The sequence below is a fragment of the Mauremys mutica genome, chromosome 7 (assembly GCF_020497125.1).
Source record: "Mauremys mutica isolate MM-2020 ecotype Southern chromosome 7, ASM2049712v1, whole genome shotgun sequence".
Taxonomy (NCBI): Eukaryota; Metazoa; Chordata; order Testudines; family Geoemydidae; genus Mauremys; species Mauremys mutica.
This window is the reverse complement of record NC_059078.1, coordinates 85494004-85510845: the sequence shown is the minus strand read 5'-3', so window position 1 is coordinate 85510845 and position 16842 is coordinate 85494004. Positions and strand designations below refer to the sequence as shown.

At 39.5% G+C, this 16842-nt stretch overlaps 1 protein-coding gene across 1 annotated transcript in view; it reads right to left on the bottom strand.

Moving 5' to 3' along the window:
• TET1 (tet methylcytosine dioxygenase 1) overlaps nt 1-16842 on the bottom strand; it is a 122455-nt gene that overhangs the window by 21601 nt on the left and 84012 nt on the right. The window contains exons 7-10 of the mRNA XM_045024799.1: nt 14342-14550; nt 12406-12556; nt 7915-8004; nt 7394-7531 (exon numbers count right to left, since the gene is read on the bottom strand). Coding sequence (XP_044880734.1) covers nt 7394-7531; nt 7915-8004; nt 12406-12556; nt 14342-14550 — 588 coding nt within the window. The remainder of the gene's footprint in view (nt 1-7393; nt 7532-7914; nt 8005-12405; nt 12557-14341; nt 14551-16842) is intronic.

Sequence of the window (16842 nt, the reverse complement as noted above, 5' to 3'; positions counted from 1 at the left end):
CATTAGATACTAGGTTCTAACAATTAATCGCAAACAGTAAATCGGATTTAGAGAAACATGTCTTCAGTAAAGCATCATGCTGATACAGATAAATAATAATAATAATTAACATTGCGGAACGTTATCTTTGCCATACATTTTGCATACAATACCAAAAACCAAACCTCTGAAGAACCAACATCATGAACTCAAAGTCAAAGGATGTTTCTCACTTCCTTATGACCATTTTTCTTACATAGTAAAAGTATGTGTGTCCAGTAGGGTATTGTTGTTATGTTTGTAGCAAGAGCGGGTTTTTTGTTCTCTGCTGCTGACATTTTAACTTGTTTACCATGCAAAGTTGTGCAAGTCAGCTCTGCTTTTGCAAGTGTGTTTACAGGAAATTCCAGGAAGCTCTGCCAGCTACACATGACGGTGGAAAGACCTACTTACAGCATTGAACTAATGGAGGGTCGTCATCAAGACCAAATCTGGAGGTATTTTTAAACAGTTTTTTATTCTTTTTAAAAGATGGACTGACTGGTCTTTTTAATCCAAATAAGGCTCTCATTTTAAAACAGCTGTCATTGACACCAGCTTTGCTTTAAATATGAACTACAAATAAACCCTGAAAACACCTTCTATTTGTGTCACATGAGCACAATCTCACCTTCAAACTACCCATTCTCCTCTTTCGGGTTCCTCGAGAGATGTAACTGCTGTCTCGAGCTTTACTTCAGTGCTTCAGCTCTTGTTCTATGGAAGTCCTGGAGCATGGATTTGTTTCTCAGGGGCTCAGACTAGTCTATTCACCCCCATCCCTTTCCTTTAAATTATTTGATATAGTTCTTCAACGTTTCTTGCTAAGTAATAATAAACTTTGAGAAAACACACATTAAAACAGGAATTTACTTAAATCCCTATGCAACAGCTCGATGAGAGCTATGACCCTACAGCATGGTGAGGCAACATCATTAGAGCTGGGTTCAACCAGATATGACTTTAAGGGCCCTAACAAGCGAAAGTTTGATTTTGTATAATAAAGTGCTGGGCGAAACTAGAGATCCAAGACAAAGCCTGACTAAGGAAGAATTCTGCAAATATTGCTAATTTTGAGATTTTTATTTACAGTTCATCTTTAACAAGGATTGCTGGGAGATAGCAACAGTAAGTCTTGCAAAAATTAGTTCACTAAGGTAGAACCTTCTGCCCAAGCAGACGACCACTTGGAAGGGTGCTTTACACACATCTCCACTAATCAAACACCATGAAACAGTCTGTGAAGCAAAGAGAAAATTTTGCAGAGATTTTCTCTTAGAGCAATGTCTTTCAGAGGTGAACAGAGTAATGATCATGCATCCCTGTCAAAAGTGCTTTCTGTCTCTAAAGAAAACTCAGTTAATTCCCTCATAGTCAACCAAAGCTAGTGGATAACTGTCACAGTCCTACTGGTCCACAATACACAAAGTAGAGCAACTTCAATTACTTTGTATGCATTTGCCTACCAATTCTCCTTCAGCCCAAATGCACAAATTTTCATGAGGGATTGTGGCATGAATCAGCAGTAATCATCCCTCCCTTTTCATATCCTGTTCTATAGCACTCCTGAGGAGCTAGAACCTGCTTTTGATGCATTTGTACATATTTTAAATATTGTTCATATTTATACAGTTTGTACAAATTTCTACCAAATCCCTGTCCCCATAACTGCTTGATTTCCAACATCTTGTCCTCTATTGGCTATCATGTAGTATACAATATGGTTTTGAATTACAGAAAATGCACTAATATGAGGAAAAAATAACCTCCTCGAGTTAATTTCTGGTCCTTCCAATTATCATCTCTCTTGTGATGAAGTCACCAAGTTTTAAAGTGCTAAATAAAAGTATATTGGCCAACTATAGTAAACCACGGGTTCTCAATCTCTCTCTTTCTGAGGCCTCCCTAACATGCTATAAAACTTCAGGGACCAGTGGGGGTAGGAGGTGAAGAGGGATTCAGGGCTTCAGCCATGAGGGAGGCGCCTTGGGGCTCTGGGCTTCAGCTGCTGGGAGCTTCTGTGCCGTGGGGCAGTTGGGAGCTTAGGGCTTCTACCCCATGGGGCACTGAGGCTTGGTGCTTCTGCCCTGCAGGGTGGGAGAGTGTGTGTGTGCGCGTTGTGGCTTCAACTCTGCGCATTGGAGGATCTCCAGGCTTCAGCTATGGGATGGCGGGGCTCAGAGCTTCCTCTCTGCTGGGTGGCGGGGCAGCAGGGCTCTGGGCTTCAGCCACAAGGGGTAGGGCTTGGGGCTTCCATCCCATGGGGTGCCGAGCTTTCTGCTCTGGATAGTCCAGCTAGTCTAATGCCGGCCCTGCCTCGGCTCGCAGACCCTGGGGGGCTGCAGACCCCTGATTGAGAACCACTATAATAAATATAGCCGTTTATCAGCCATTAACCAGATTAACTATCAACCCAAATTTTTCAAAAGTGCACACAACAACTAATGCATGCATGAAAGTCGGGGTAGTGTATATGAAAATCTACAATTTACACATGTGGATTGGATAGTAGCACTATGCAAGTTGAGCACGTGCTCTTTAGTTGGATGCATCTTGAAAATGTGGGCCCTGATCTTTAAAAACTACTGCACGTGTACCATATGAGGTAATTAGGATGGGGCTGACCCCTGAACACTTCCAGTTTTAACAATAAAGCACTTCTAGTCTTATAATTCAGTTCTTCTTAGAATATCCATTTGTGGCCAACTGATACTTGTGAATTGCCTGTAACTGCCACAAGTACCACACAACACAAGCAATATTTCCTTAGGAACAAAGGTCAACAAGGGTTTGGTTTTTTTGTCTACACTAGATGCAGTATATTTCTGGCTCCACTGTATACACGCCCAGTAAGGCAATGCTAGTTTAAATATTTTGATAGTCCTTATCCTCAGGGCTTTAATTGTTTTTCATTCTGTATAAATCTATTAGTTTTACTTGGTGCTGTAGGGGGTGTGGTAGCCAAACACATTTCTTAGCACCTTTGGTAGCTACAGTATAGGTATGTACGTGCTATGCAGGGTACCTGGGCATAGCTGCATTATATTCCAAAACTGCAGTTGTTCCATATCATAGGTTCTGCTACTTCAATTAGTCTTTGTCTCTGACTTAAGAAACTAATATTAAAAAAACTTAACCAGTTAAATAAATCCAGTCTCACCTGATCTCCCTCTTGCTTTTTGAAATGACTTGGTTGATATGACTCCTCTGGCACTTGACAGTATGCTAACAGTGATTTCACTAAGATGTGATAAAAAGAGTTTCCTGTAAAGCCATAGCTAACACAGGCTTCTCTGACTTCCTCTGCAATCCTAGGTAGTATTTGGCCAGTACTATGCAATGGCTAGCCTTTCAAAAGCCCTCAGTATCAGCCTCCCATAAGGGTGGCATTTTTTGTTTTTTTTCCAACAACCACATCAGAAGTCAAGATGAGTTGATGAAGGTAGTGTGACTTTAGGTGGAGCTAGATCTTCAGATCTCAAGGGTGCAGCCTGGTGGTAAATTTGCAGTGTCCTAATCAATTTAAACCATCTCTTATTCTGATCTTCTCTCTTCTTATCTCATTCTAGAATCCTACGGATGGAAAAAATCCTATTAGATTATCTAGTTCCTCCTTCTGCTAATGCAGGAGTGTTCCCTACAGAACAACTAAGTACAAGTTGCCTCGGCCAAGTTTTAATAATTCCAGTGATGGGTATTCCAGCACTTTCCTTTATTCAAATTATTTAAAAAATTTCCTAATGTCCTGCTTAAATTTTCTGAATGTTAATTATTATTCTCCATTTAAAGCAAACCTGGACAATTCTGCTGTCCTTAACAGTGACATATTTCAAATTTGTAGATAAGTATATCATCCCATCTTTATAATCTAGCTCTACAGCACTTACAATTCTCCTTATCTTCATAGGACAATTCCTCCTTTCCCTTAACCATCTTTGTTTCTCTTCTCTGCATCTTCTCTGGTTTGTCAATCTCATTTGAAATACTGGTAGAACAGTGAAAAACATGCATGGTACTCCAAATTAAGTAACACTGATGCTATGTAAAGAGGAATTATTGCCTTCTTAACCTGTGATATTACACATTTGCATGTCTGGCATCTCCCTTACATGCAGTAGCTTTGGTTCACAATATTATTCCAAAAAAGAAAAGTTTACTGCATTTTTCCCAACCTGAACCTCATTTTATGAATCTCTGTCATTTTTCTAATCTCTCTAGTTTGATATTTGGGGTGTGATTCTCTTCTTGCATCAGATTCAAAATAGTGTAATTTTGTTAAATTCAAATCACTGACTTATGGTTTACACTGTGTGCGTGTGTCTAACAGAGAGGAGAATCAGGCCCTAGATTTGTACTTTATATCCTTTCAGTGTTTGCAGAGGATTCAAAGCCAGGAGAAGTTACATCTCAGTTTAATTTATTTTTTTTGCTTCCTCTTTCAGGTCATTGACAAAACTACTAAAATAAAATAAAACTCCTATGTTAACACTTGTGAAATCCAAACTGATTGCAGTGCCATTTATAATTATTCTTTGCCCATCAGCCATTTTTCAGGCTTTTTAAAAAAGTAGTGTTGCTTATGTTTATTTGAATTTAATTTTTTTGTAATAAACGTATTAATACATGGTTTCTAATGCTTCAAGAGGTCCCAATATGTCTCACCCACTATATGAGCTTCATGTATCATATTAGTATTCTACGTAGATCACAAAAAGTGATCAGACTCATATGGCATGATTTATTCTTCATGAACCTTCATGCTGCTTATTGTTCATGAACCAGAGTTATGGGGTACTATTTGTGCTAGTAAAGAAGAAATCTGTAGGCACCCGTGTGCTGTTGTGAGAGTGAGAAAAGGCACTCTTGACAAGCAGTGAAGACAGTGTGAAGAGAAGCTGAATGGGCAATTTGAAAGGTGCCATCATCTCTTCTTTTCTCACTAACTTCATTCAAAGCTAGGGAATGCTTCTGCAGTAGGGTCTGAAGTATGTCAGTTTCCTCACAGCCACTGACCCTCTCTGTGCAGGTATCTTTTGCTACCCTACCAACCTCTCCTTCCTATTCAGAAAGGCCAAAAGGAAACAGGCAGCAGCCCTTGGACCACAGAGTCACTGATTTCAATGGATTTACACAGGCATGAAGTTGACCCATTTCAGCTAATCCTTTGAAGCAACACAAATACTTGAGAATAATTCAGATTGACACCTTTAATTCTTATACATCTGTCCTTGTGCCATTCAACTGTAATCATGGCTTCCACCTCACCAGGGAACACTTTACCTGGTACCTGAATCATCCTAAGAAGATTGTTAAAAAGATAACAAAAAAGAGTCTGATGGAGTGAAAATGATGCTATATTTATTGGGTAAAAAAGGTGCTTTCATAAAGAGAAAGTATATCCAGTATTTCCAAATACACAGGTTTCTACCCTTGTAGAATTTCTAAGTATTTTTACACCACTACAGAGCAAAAAGGAAATATTGACAGCTGCCCACTGGTTAGCTTTTCCACATAAATATAGTTTTAATACCTTCATTTTTTTGCTCAAATGTGATCTCCACAGAATCAATTCCCATAAAATAAACTAGATTTAAATTGCTCTAGCTAAAGATGAAGTTAATAAAGAATATGATTACACAACTAATTTGATTTGGAAAAATTCACAAAACATACTGCATATGAAAATATTCAAAGAAATACAGAAGCGTCCCTAATGAACATTTTCTGGTACTGAAATAACACCAATGACTCTAAATAAATAAATGTATATTCAATTGATCCCAATATGTTCTTTAAAAGGAACCCATATTAATTTAAGATCATCTAAGACATTCCTACTCTGATATACTGTATTTTCCAACATCATCATCATTTCTCTTTTCAGGATCTATTCCTAAATAGGTGGTAGTAGACTTAAGTTCCATGTAATTATGTCTTTTAATATGAAATAATATTGCATGTACCAAAATAATCTTATTTTAGATAGAACCAAGTTATATTAGCATACAAATGTCAAATATACAGTTTAATCTCCAAAGGCAAGACACATTTTCAAATTCTGAATTCTTAAATCTTCCCTCTGAATTTCCACACTGAGGAAGTTGTAGTTCAATACAGTTACACTGTATGTACTTTAATAACATATTGGTTTTACACTTTTCTGTAAGGTATATTTTGTGAATAAGCTATTTCATAATCTTATCTGAAGATATTCACTATTAGCAAAACACTACAAGTCAATTCAGGTTTGCTGTTCATGGATAGCCGTTAAAGACTCTTACAGCCTTAAAGCCAGAGATCCCTATCCAACAAAGCACATGATTAACAGTAAGCATGTGAGTAGTTCCAGTTAAGTGACTGGGACTACTCACACGCTTAATGTTGGGCACATGCTCAAGTAATGTGCAGGATTGGGCTATATTTCTTAAACTACAGGAATATAACATTAAATTTTAATTTTCCAATTTTTGAAGACACTAACCCTAATTAAGGCAGAGATTTTACATATACTTTTAAATACAGAGATTATGCTTGAATGCAATTTCCAATGACATTCACAAAAGCATCCCAACTATGCAGGAAGTGCTTGTAATTAAAGCTCACACTGCTGAAAACAATATATTTACAAAAGCATTCTTGGATTTATTTTGTTCTGAGCTTACCTGTCTTCAGGCCTCATTTTCTAAAAGGTTATTTAATAGAAATGGTGTTCCTTGTCTCACTTTTTTCCACTAATCATACAATGAACATCTATGGTATCAACCACATATCACGGAATGACAACTAGAGGGATTCCTTCCACACTGGGATTATGGGAGACTATTCCCCTTAATTAATACCACAAAGACTTTTTAAAATAACTCCAGCACATGCGCCATGATGTTACCTGGTCTATTTTCCTACCAATAGCTACACCAGCCCAGAGCCTGTCAGGCACCATGGTGATAAGGAAGGAGAGGTTGGTGAATGTGAAAACCGGGAGTGATAAAATGTGACAGATAATGAGCTCATTTAAATAAGATAGCTGCAGGGCAGGTTTCTTTTATTTTACTTCGGACATCAAACCTTTACTTTGAATATGTTACCTGTCCTGAGGTAGACTGAGCATGCAGGACTTGTATATCTGAGATAGCTGTAGGTATTTTATCCTAGATTGCACCTTTGCTTTTCTTATTCTGCAGAATAACAAGGTGAATAATAATAAGACTTCTGCAGGCTAAGAATAAACACACCCAACTCCTGTGGATATTTATACGAAGATACACTCGTAATATTTTAGCACCTTAAATGCTTCATGCAAATGTATCACTAAATGAAGCAGCATTTAAAAATCACAACAGAAAACAGCACAAATGAGAAAATGAAATGTACATACCACAGTGCTTCCATTGTGCATGTTGTGTGTGTCCTTATGGGCGTGGGCACAGAAATCTATACAAGCTGTAACACCAGAGAAAGGCCTACCATCCTTGGATCCAAGCCGACAGTCTGGGCCCATGTGCTCATTTTCCACCTAAAAATAAAATAAACTAGGTTTATTTGGAGATGGCACTGAGAAACTTCAGACTCCGTGGGACACACTAGTATTGATTTTTAACTAAATAAAGGTAATCAGGTAAACTGCTTTATCAGAAAGTAAATATTTCATTGTGCAACTTGTAATTAATGTGACATTCAGTATAAGACATTACTAAGACATCAGCTGAGCCAGATTTAAAGAATTATTAGACTCCTATAAATAATAAAAACTCTCTAGTTACAAAATAATTTACCAGGGTTATTAATCTTCAAGACATAATCTGAACAGCAGTTGGGGTCAGGAAGACATTTTCTCCAGGACACAGCATTACAAAATTAAGGTCACTTATCACCATTGCCTGAATCTCACAGACCTACCTGATTCTGAAAAGCATCAGGAGCAAGTTTCTTATAAAGTGGAGCCACATCAGTAGCTAAAGTTTGCAAATTATTTTCAAGATGTTCTTCCTACAGACAAAAATATTTACAGAGTTATAATTTACTTGGAACATTTAGCCCAGTTTGGAGAGGTACGGACACAAACCATCAAAGTCAGGAAATTCAAAATGAACATGGCTTCAATTTTATATTTTATTTATTTTACTTCTGTGGTTCCTGTGGTTAAAATAAACCTGCTGTTTGACATGGCAAAGTGTTAAAACTGGTAAAAACACTGTAAATTAAAATAGTCAAACAAATAACAGAGTAGTATACAATTCATGTTTGCTAGTGGATAGGGGGCACTACTTCATAATCAGTACACAAGGGGTTAACTTCAGTTTCGTTTTCCCCTTCACTTGCACAGGTAGTCTGGGAAGAGCAATAAAGCAAACATTCCAGAGACAGAAGTGAGTTAATGCCTGTGGGAATGCTAGCACACCCATGTGCTGAGTACTGGGAGAACCCCATCTCCGGGAATCTTTTTAATATGTTTTTGCTTGTGGAAACTTGTTTTGATTTAAACTGGTAAAAGATCTGCTCCACCTGAAAAATCCTACTCATTACTGCTGCTTTATATCTGCAGAGTCATCCCACCAATTTAGTACATCATCTTCAACTCCTGTTCGGGAGATAGCTCCTCCCACTGCACCACAGCTCTTGATTGTTTTATCTGATAATGACTGCCTAGGGAAGTATACAGGGGTCTCAATTAGGGCGTGGATTGAGGAGGTTTCTAATAGAGGGACAGGACTCTTTTCCTCATAGAAACAGAGGTATGAAAATTGGATAAACTAGATGCCTTTCCATGAGAGGGTAATATTTAAGCTCTATTACTTGCCCCAAAATGTGTGTGTTTTCCCTGAAAAATGGCCATCCCAAGAAAATCAGCAAGTGGCTGGGGAAATCGAAGAAAGCAGATGGAATAGGGTGACATGCTCCCGATTATTTTTTAAATGTGAAGACCAGACTTTTGCACTTGCAATTCCAATTGCAGCCTTACAAACACATTACAAAGCAACAAAGCATTATAACTTATGTTCTGCATGAGACTTTTCCTTCGGAGAGTGCATGTGTAGCTACATGCATACACGCACGTTTCAGTCTTGAATTAGATTTACATAATGGCATCACACTGTGAATTCATACAATAATCAATTTATTATCTAGAGCTAATCCATGTTTCTTCTCGACTGTATTCTAGGTAACAGATCTTTAGTTTAAATCTATACTATATGCTATTCTTACCTAAATGTATTATCATACACTTCTTTACATTAAACCTCATCTGACTCCGTCCAGTGCCTCAAATGATCAAACGATCCAAATCTCTCTGTACATTGAATCTATCTTCTTCTTTATTTGCTATACCTCCTAGTTTTATGTCATCTGCAAAATGATCAATATCCAACATTTAGCTAAGATGAAGAAATACCTACTTGTTAGAATTAGTGACAAACCCAAAAGAAGGGAATAAAGGTTTTGTGATGACTTTCCCCTGAATTTTTTCCTGTTTTTTTTTTTAAATTGGAATTGGAACTCATTATCTGTGAGTGGAAAGGTGAAAAATGCAGGACTTATAGGAAATATTTAGCTTCAGTGGTATACAGAAGATTTGGGTTTTTCAAGGCTGACTTTTGAGAAGGAATGAATGTCAAAACTGCACAAAAAAGCATGAAAACATCCTTATTGTCTGAACCTGAACAAGTTGGATGTTTGGGTTCTCTGGCAGCAGTGGGTGGGACAGAGTAGTAGGAGAGGTTCACTGATGAAATAATATACAAGTATATATTGAATCCAATTAACTAAGAATAATGGCAACTTGCATATGATGTGTTTAAACAATATGTATTTTGCAGCATATCAGGATATCTGATCAAGGTGCAAACAATCTTTTCCTTCAGACCTCCAGAGAGAAGTGAAGCTAGAGACAGCTAAGATCAGAACAAAAGGGACCTTGAGATTATTTTCACGTTCCCTCATCCTGGGTGAGCAAGCATGTCACTGCATAAGACAGGAGTCAGCTGTCATTTTTAAGAGCGTAAGTTTAATGGTCTTCACCTTTCGTTGTAAAAAGCTTCCCAACAGCATAAACAAATCCACTGGACACTTTTTAGTAGTGTACTTTTTGAATAATCAGTTTTATATTTCCTGTGCTATACAAGCTGTACAAGCTTTAAATCGGCTTCGGTACCCAATGACTGGAAGTTAGCTAATGTAACACCAATATTTAAAAAGGGCTCTAGGGGTGATCCCAGCAATTACAGACCGGTAAGTCTAACGTCGGTACCGGGCAAATTAGTTGAAACAATAGTAAAAAATAAAATTGTCAGACACATAGAAAAACAAACTCTTGAGCAATAGTCAACATGGTTTCTGTAAAGGGAAATCGTGTCTTACTAATCTATTAGAGTTCTTTGAAGGGGTCAACAAACATGTGGACAAGGGGGATCCGGTGGACATAGTGTACTTGGATTTCCAGAAAGCCTTTGACAAGGTCCCTCACCAAAGGCTCTTACGTAAATTAAGCTGTCATGGGATAAAAGGGAAGGTCCTTTCATGGATTGAGAACTGGTTAAAAGACAGGGAACAAAGGGTAGGAATTAATGGTAAATTCTCAGAATGGAGAGGGGTAACTAGTGGTGTTCCCCAAGGGTCAGTCCTCGGACCAATCCTATTCAATTTATTCATAAATGATCTGGAGAAAGGGGTAAACAGTGAGGTGGCCAAGTTTGCAGATGATACTAAACTTCTCAAGATAGTTAAGACCAAAGCAGATTGTGAAGAACTTCAAAAAGATCTCACAAAACTAAGAGATTGGGCAACAAAATGGCAAATGAAATTTAATGTGGATAAATGTAAAGTAATGCACATTGGAAAAAATAACCCCAACTATACATACAACATGATGGGGGCTAATTTAGCTACAACGAGTCAGGAAAAAGATCTTGGCGTCATCGTGGATAGTTCTCTGAAGATGTCCACGCAGTGTGCAGAGGCGGTCAAAAAAGTAAACAGGATGTTAGGAATCATTAAAAAGGGGATAGAGAATAAGACTGAGAATATATTATTGCCCTTATATAAATCCATGGTACGCCCACATCTCGAATACTGTGTACAGATGTGGTCTCCTCACCTCAAAAAAGATATTCTAGCACTAGAAAAGGTTCAGAAAAGGGCATCTAAAATGATTAGGGGTTTGGAGAGGGTCCCATACGAGGAAAGATTAAAGAGGCTAGGACTCTTCAGCTTGGAAAAGAGAAGACTAAGGGGGGACATGATAGAGGTATATAAAATCATGAGTGATGTTGAGAAAGTGGATAAGGAAAAGTTATTTACTTATTCCCATAATACAAGAACTAGGGGTCACCAAATGAAATTAATAGGCAGCAGGTTTAAAACAAATAAAAGGAAGTTCTTCTTCACGCAGCGCACAGTCAACTTGTGGAACTCCTTACCTGAGGAGGTTGTGAAGGCTAGGACTATAACAATGTTTAAAAGGGGACTGGATAAATTCATGGTGGCTAAGTCCATAAATGGCTATTAGCCATGATGGGTAAGAATGGTGTCCCTAGCCTCTGTTCGTCAGAGGATGGAGATGGATGGCAGGAGAGAGATCACTTGATCATTGCCTGTTAGATTCACTCCCTCTGGGGCACCTGGCATTGGCCACTGTCAGTAGACAGATACTGGGCTAGATGGACCTTTGGTCTGACCCGGTACGGCCTTTCTTATGTTCTTATGTTCATCAGTCATGTTCACATGCAATAATTTAACAATTATTTGAATGCATCACGTTTAAGGACATGTATTATCTCAGGGTCTCATGGAGGCATGATACCCAAAAGAAAACCAGTCCATTATACATGGTAGACAGGAGAACCAGTCCATCAGCTGGGCTGACAGCAGTGTGAAAGGGGCAGAACCCAGGGATGCCATTAATTTATTCTAACACAAGATAGGGAGACTGTACTACAGGAATGCAATCTTTGGGTGTCCAACAGAGCTTTACCCTTTTTTATTTGGGTGAGCCCTGAATGGACACAATGTACAGGCATCTAGGAGTGAAGTCTGTAACAGGCTTTCTAAAGGTGTTACTCTGGTATTACTGCTTGTAAAAGTATTTTTTTGTTCTATTAGATGTTCACATAGTACATTTCATATGAACACAAATAAAATTACACAGTGTTGCTAAACCTGCACCCAGGAACAAATCAAGAGACACATAATAGCCATATGAAAATAATTTTTAGGGCATTACATTGCATAGCAAGATACACTGAATTTTCATCAAGTGGTGAGAAAGGTAAACGTATAAGTTCTATAGTGGAGGGGGCGCAGGCGTATGTGAGTGAGTAAGTGGACATCTGTAGACTTTACCACTAGTTCTCTAAACATTCCTATAAAATTCTTGTCAGAGAAAGAACTTACTTGTTTAGGGTCATCTGTGAGAAGTCTAAATTTCCTGGGGTTTTTGCTTCTGGCAAATTTACAGCCATTGAAATACATACTCCATGAACAGCCAAATGAGAATGAGGCTCCACAAGTTTCAGGATCAAGTCCTTGACATGCACAAGTACGGCTACAAGACAGGTAATTGCATGACAATCAGCCGGCAAAGCAGAAACTTTCGTTAGATACATAATTACTTACATGACTTCTATAATCCATAATGAAATAACTGAATGATTTATAAATATATCTGAAACCTTCAATCAGTTGTTTCTGTTAATAATTATCTATTTATGAAAGTATGATTGGCTTATTGTTCTTAAGGAGTCACTCATAAGTAACTCAAGCCTCAAAACTTGTATCTAACATGAAAATATATATCTCCTTGTTATACCCACCCTACTGTAATTTTGACTTCTCCAGCTTTGATTAATTAAAAAAAAAATGCAAGTTATTACCACTCTTATTATAGCTGTCCCGCAGCCCAATAAATACTGTCCACAGCTCTGACTGTGTGTGGAACAAGTATATCGAATGTCATCCACATTTTGAAATGAAAGCATGCTAACACGGAGAAACCATTAAAAATAAATTAGATTTAAGTCACTGAAGAGTTGTAAAAGGATTCTGATTAGAGACAGGCCCTCCAAGAATCTGCACTGAGGCAGAGCTGCTCTTGGGGTCTCATTTGGCTGCTGTAAACTTTCCAGTCAATTTACCAACCAATGGGATGAATTAGTTTCATTTCTGATGTGCAAAGGAACATCCCAGGCTTGAGTGCCCAGGCTCTCTCACCTACAAAGCTCAAGAAGTTTGATCAGAACCTACTCTACTCTGAGCAGCACAGCATCAGTAGGAATGTAGCAGGGGTCCAACTAATGCAGAACCTTAGAGCATGCAGGGAAAGGTTTTGTTTTTGTCTTTTTTAAAGTCTGGACATCTGTATAGAAAACTCATGTGGAGAAAGAGAGAGACAGCCAGGCTTTTGGGGAGATGAGAACTGACTCGAAGAAGCCAAGCTGGTAACATTGCTCTGAGGATGGCTGAGCTATGGATGCCTGTAAAAGCAGACAGTTCTTTTATAGCTGGGTAGCTAGGAGAACTGTGGCGACAGTTGAGCAAGGTGAGTGTGGAATAGGACAAAACTACTGAAGTACACTCTATTTCTGTCTGAAAAAAAAAAACAGTAAGAGGCCTCCATCATCCCCCCAGTATCTTGGTGTCTGCATTTATTTCAGAAGCCCCATGTTGCAACATATAAGATAATGGCAATCTTCAAAAACAAACCCATAAAACCGTCCAATCAGGAGAAATCAAAATCAATACGAAGTGTGGGTACAACTAGCTAAAAAGCGTAAGACACTTACAATTTTCCATTTACAAGAGAGCTTGAAAAATTTTTACATATAATTTAAAAACCACCCCATTTAGAGACATTATGGGCTAGACTGTACCTGATATGACATGCACTGATAATGGGGGAGAGCCATACTGCCTGAGGGGGAAGTCCTGGAGCAACTGTACCACCAGGAGATGCAATTCCTCTGGGACTCCCACCACACAGAATAAGTTTACACACTGTGCTGTTCCTCAGGGAGGTGCAATGTGCTTTCCACTCATAGTCCAACCAAAACTGATACAGGGTGGCAGTCACATTTCACCTCCTTCCCATCTCTTTGGGTGATGAGAGGCCTTGGATGTAAATAGAGGGAGCAGTCTGTGCACATGCATACCTGGTGCACAGTCTGGCCCTTAGTGAATAACAGGAATTGAACATCACACTAAAATGACACCCAGTGGTTTGTGTTTTAAATAAGCTTATATATTTTGATTTTTAAATCAAATACGTTTCCTTTTATGCAGACCAACCTACAAAACAAGGAGAAAATAAACAGGTGCTATGAACGTCACTTACTCTTCATTTAATGCACATCTACGGCTTGTGGGACAGCCATATTTTCTGAGACTCTGTGTCAGTTCTTTATATAATGTATCAGCCAGAAGATGAGGAATCCCTTCCCAGGCCAAAATCAGAATCACTATGACGGCAGTTTGGCAGTGATGTCCTGCACGCTGACGTACCAAGCACAGCAACTTTTCCTCATCACTACTTCTTCGTATCACCTGCAAGAATCATTTTATTCATTCTTAGATTAGGAAACGATATATTTCTAAGATCTTGATGCCACATCTTTACTCGCAAAATAAACCCTTACTGACTCACCATATCATCTTATTATGCATTACTAAATAAATAAATTACGTTCAAAACAAAAAACAAAAAAACAAACCAAAATACTTAAATAACAGCTATGTATGTACTTCTCCCATTGAAGTCAAGAGTCATTTTTGGGACCTGTCCAATTAACTTCAATGCAAGTTGCATGCATTTAATTAACAGTAAAATTTAGCGCTAACACTGTTAAACAAGCTAGCAAAAAACAAGAAGAGCCAAAGTTAATGTTCTATAAACTTGGAACTTCCTAACTTTAGCTCATTTATATCACAAGCTTAATATTACTGAAACATTCTGTATTAATTGTGGATTTCTATTCTCTATGCTGGAATGCCCTAGATTTGAAACATTCTACTAGGAACCACTACTGCCCAAAGAGGTCCCACAATCATGGGCTCTGAAGAGGACCATATCTTAAGCCTGGTCTACATTAGGCGTTTAAACCGGTTTTAGGAGCGTAAAACCGATTTAACGCCACACCCGTCCACACTGAGAGGCCATTTATATCGGTATAAAGGGCACTTTAAACCGGTTTCTGTACACCTCCCTAACGAGAGGAGTAGCGCTAATATCGGTATTACCATATCGGATTAGGGTTAGTGTAGCCGCAGATCGACGGTATTGGCCTCCGGGTGGTATCCCACAGTGCACCACTGACCGCTCTGGACAGCAATCTGAACTCAGATGCAGTGGCCAGGTAGACAGGAAAAGCCACGCGAACTTTTGAATATTTCCTGTTTGCCCAGCGTGGAGCTCCGATCAGCACGTGTGGTGATGCAGTTAAAAATCAAAATAAAGAAAGAGCTCCCGCATGGACCATGCGGATGTGATCGCTGTAAGGGCAGGCAAATCTGTTCTATCAGCGCTCCGTTACAGAAGACGAAATTCAAAATCATTTTAAAAAAATCTCCAGACAGACGCCATAGCAGGGGCTCAGCGCACTGCTGCGTGACAAGCGTAACGGAAAGCCAAAGAATCAAATGGACGCTCATGGACTGGAGGACTCAAGCTATCCCACAGTTCCTGCAGTCTCTGAAAAGTATTTGCATTCTTGGCTGAGCTCCAAATGCTTCTAGGGTCAAACACAGTGTCTGCGGTGGGTCAGGGCATAGCTCGGCAATCTACGCACCCCCCCACCCACCCCCAGAAGTGAAAGGGAAAACAATCCTCTCTTGACTCTTTTACATGTCACCCTATCTTTACTGAATGCTGCAGATAGACACGATGCTGCAGCACTCAACACCAACATCCTTGCTCCCCCCCTGCCATGGGTGGCTGATGGTGCAATAAGACTGATATCCATCGTCATCAGCAGCTATTGGCACATGGGGCAGTGCAAAAGGACTGGTAACCATGCAGACTAGCATCCGTTAGGTCGATCAAGGGTGCCTGCCCCTAATTTTTCCTGGTAGATGGTGCAATATGGCTGGTTACCATCCTCATCATAGCAACAGGGGGCTGAGCTCCATCAGCCCCCACCCTTCATGTGTAAAGAAAAGATTCAGTTGCCCCTGGACTAGCAGTGGGATGCTGGGCTCCTCTCCTACACACTGCTTAATGTCCTGTCTGGACTATCATAGCAGCTGGAGGCTGCCTTCCACTCATTTCTCACTAACAAGTCACTGTGTCATCACACAAGTGGGGGGACAATGCTATGGTAGCCCAGGAAGGCTGGGGGAAGAACAGAATGAACAGGTGGGGTTGTTGCAGGAGCACCCCCTGTGAATAGCATACAGCTCATAATTTCTGCAGGATCTGACACAGAGCAGCTGTGCTCTCTGGTTATGATATACAGTGGTTCTCTAGTACACTTGCCCATATTCTAGGCAGGACTGATTCTATTTTTAGATACCAAAAAGGAGGGATTGACTCAGGGAGTCATTCCCAATTTTGGCTTTTGCGCCCCTGGCTAAGAGCAGCCAGGGGCACTTATGACAGCAACAGATGGTGCAGTGCAAAAGGACTGGTAACCATGATCATCTTTTTACCAATTTATGGATTGGTAGATGGTACAGTATGGCTGGTAACCATCTCTGCTGTCATGCAAAAGCAAAAGCATGCTGCTGTGTAGCGCTGCTGAATCGCCTCTGTCAGCGGCATCTAGTACACATACGGTGACAGTCACAAAAGGCTAAACAGGCTCCATGATTGCCATGCTATGGCATCTGCCAGGGCAATCC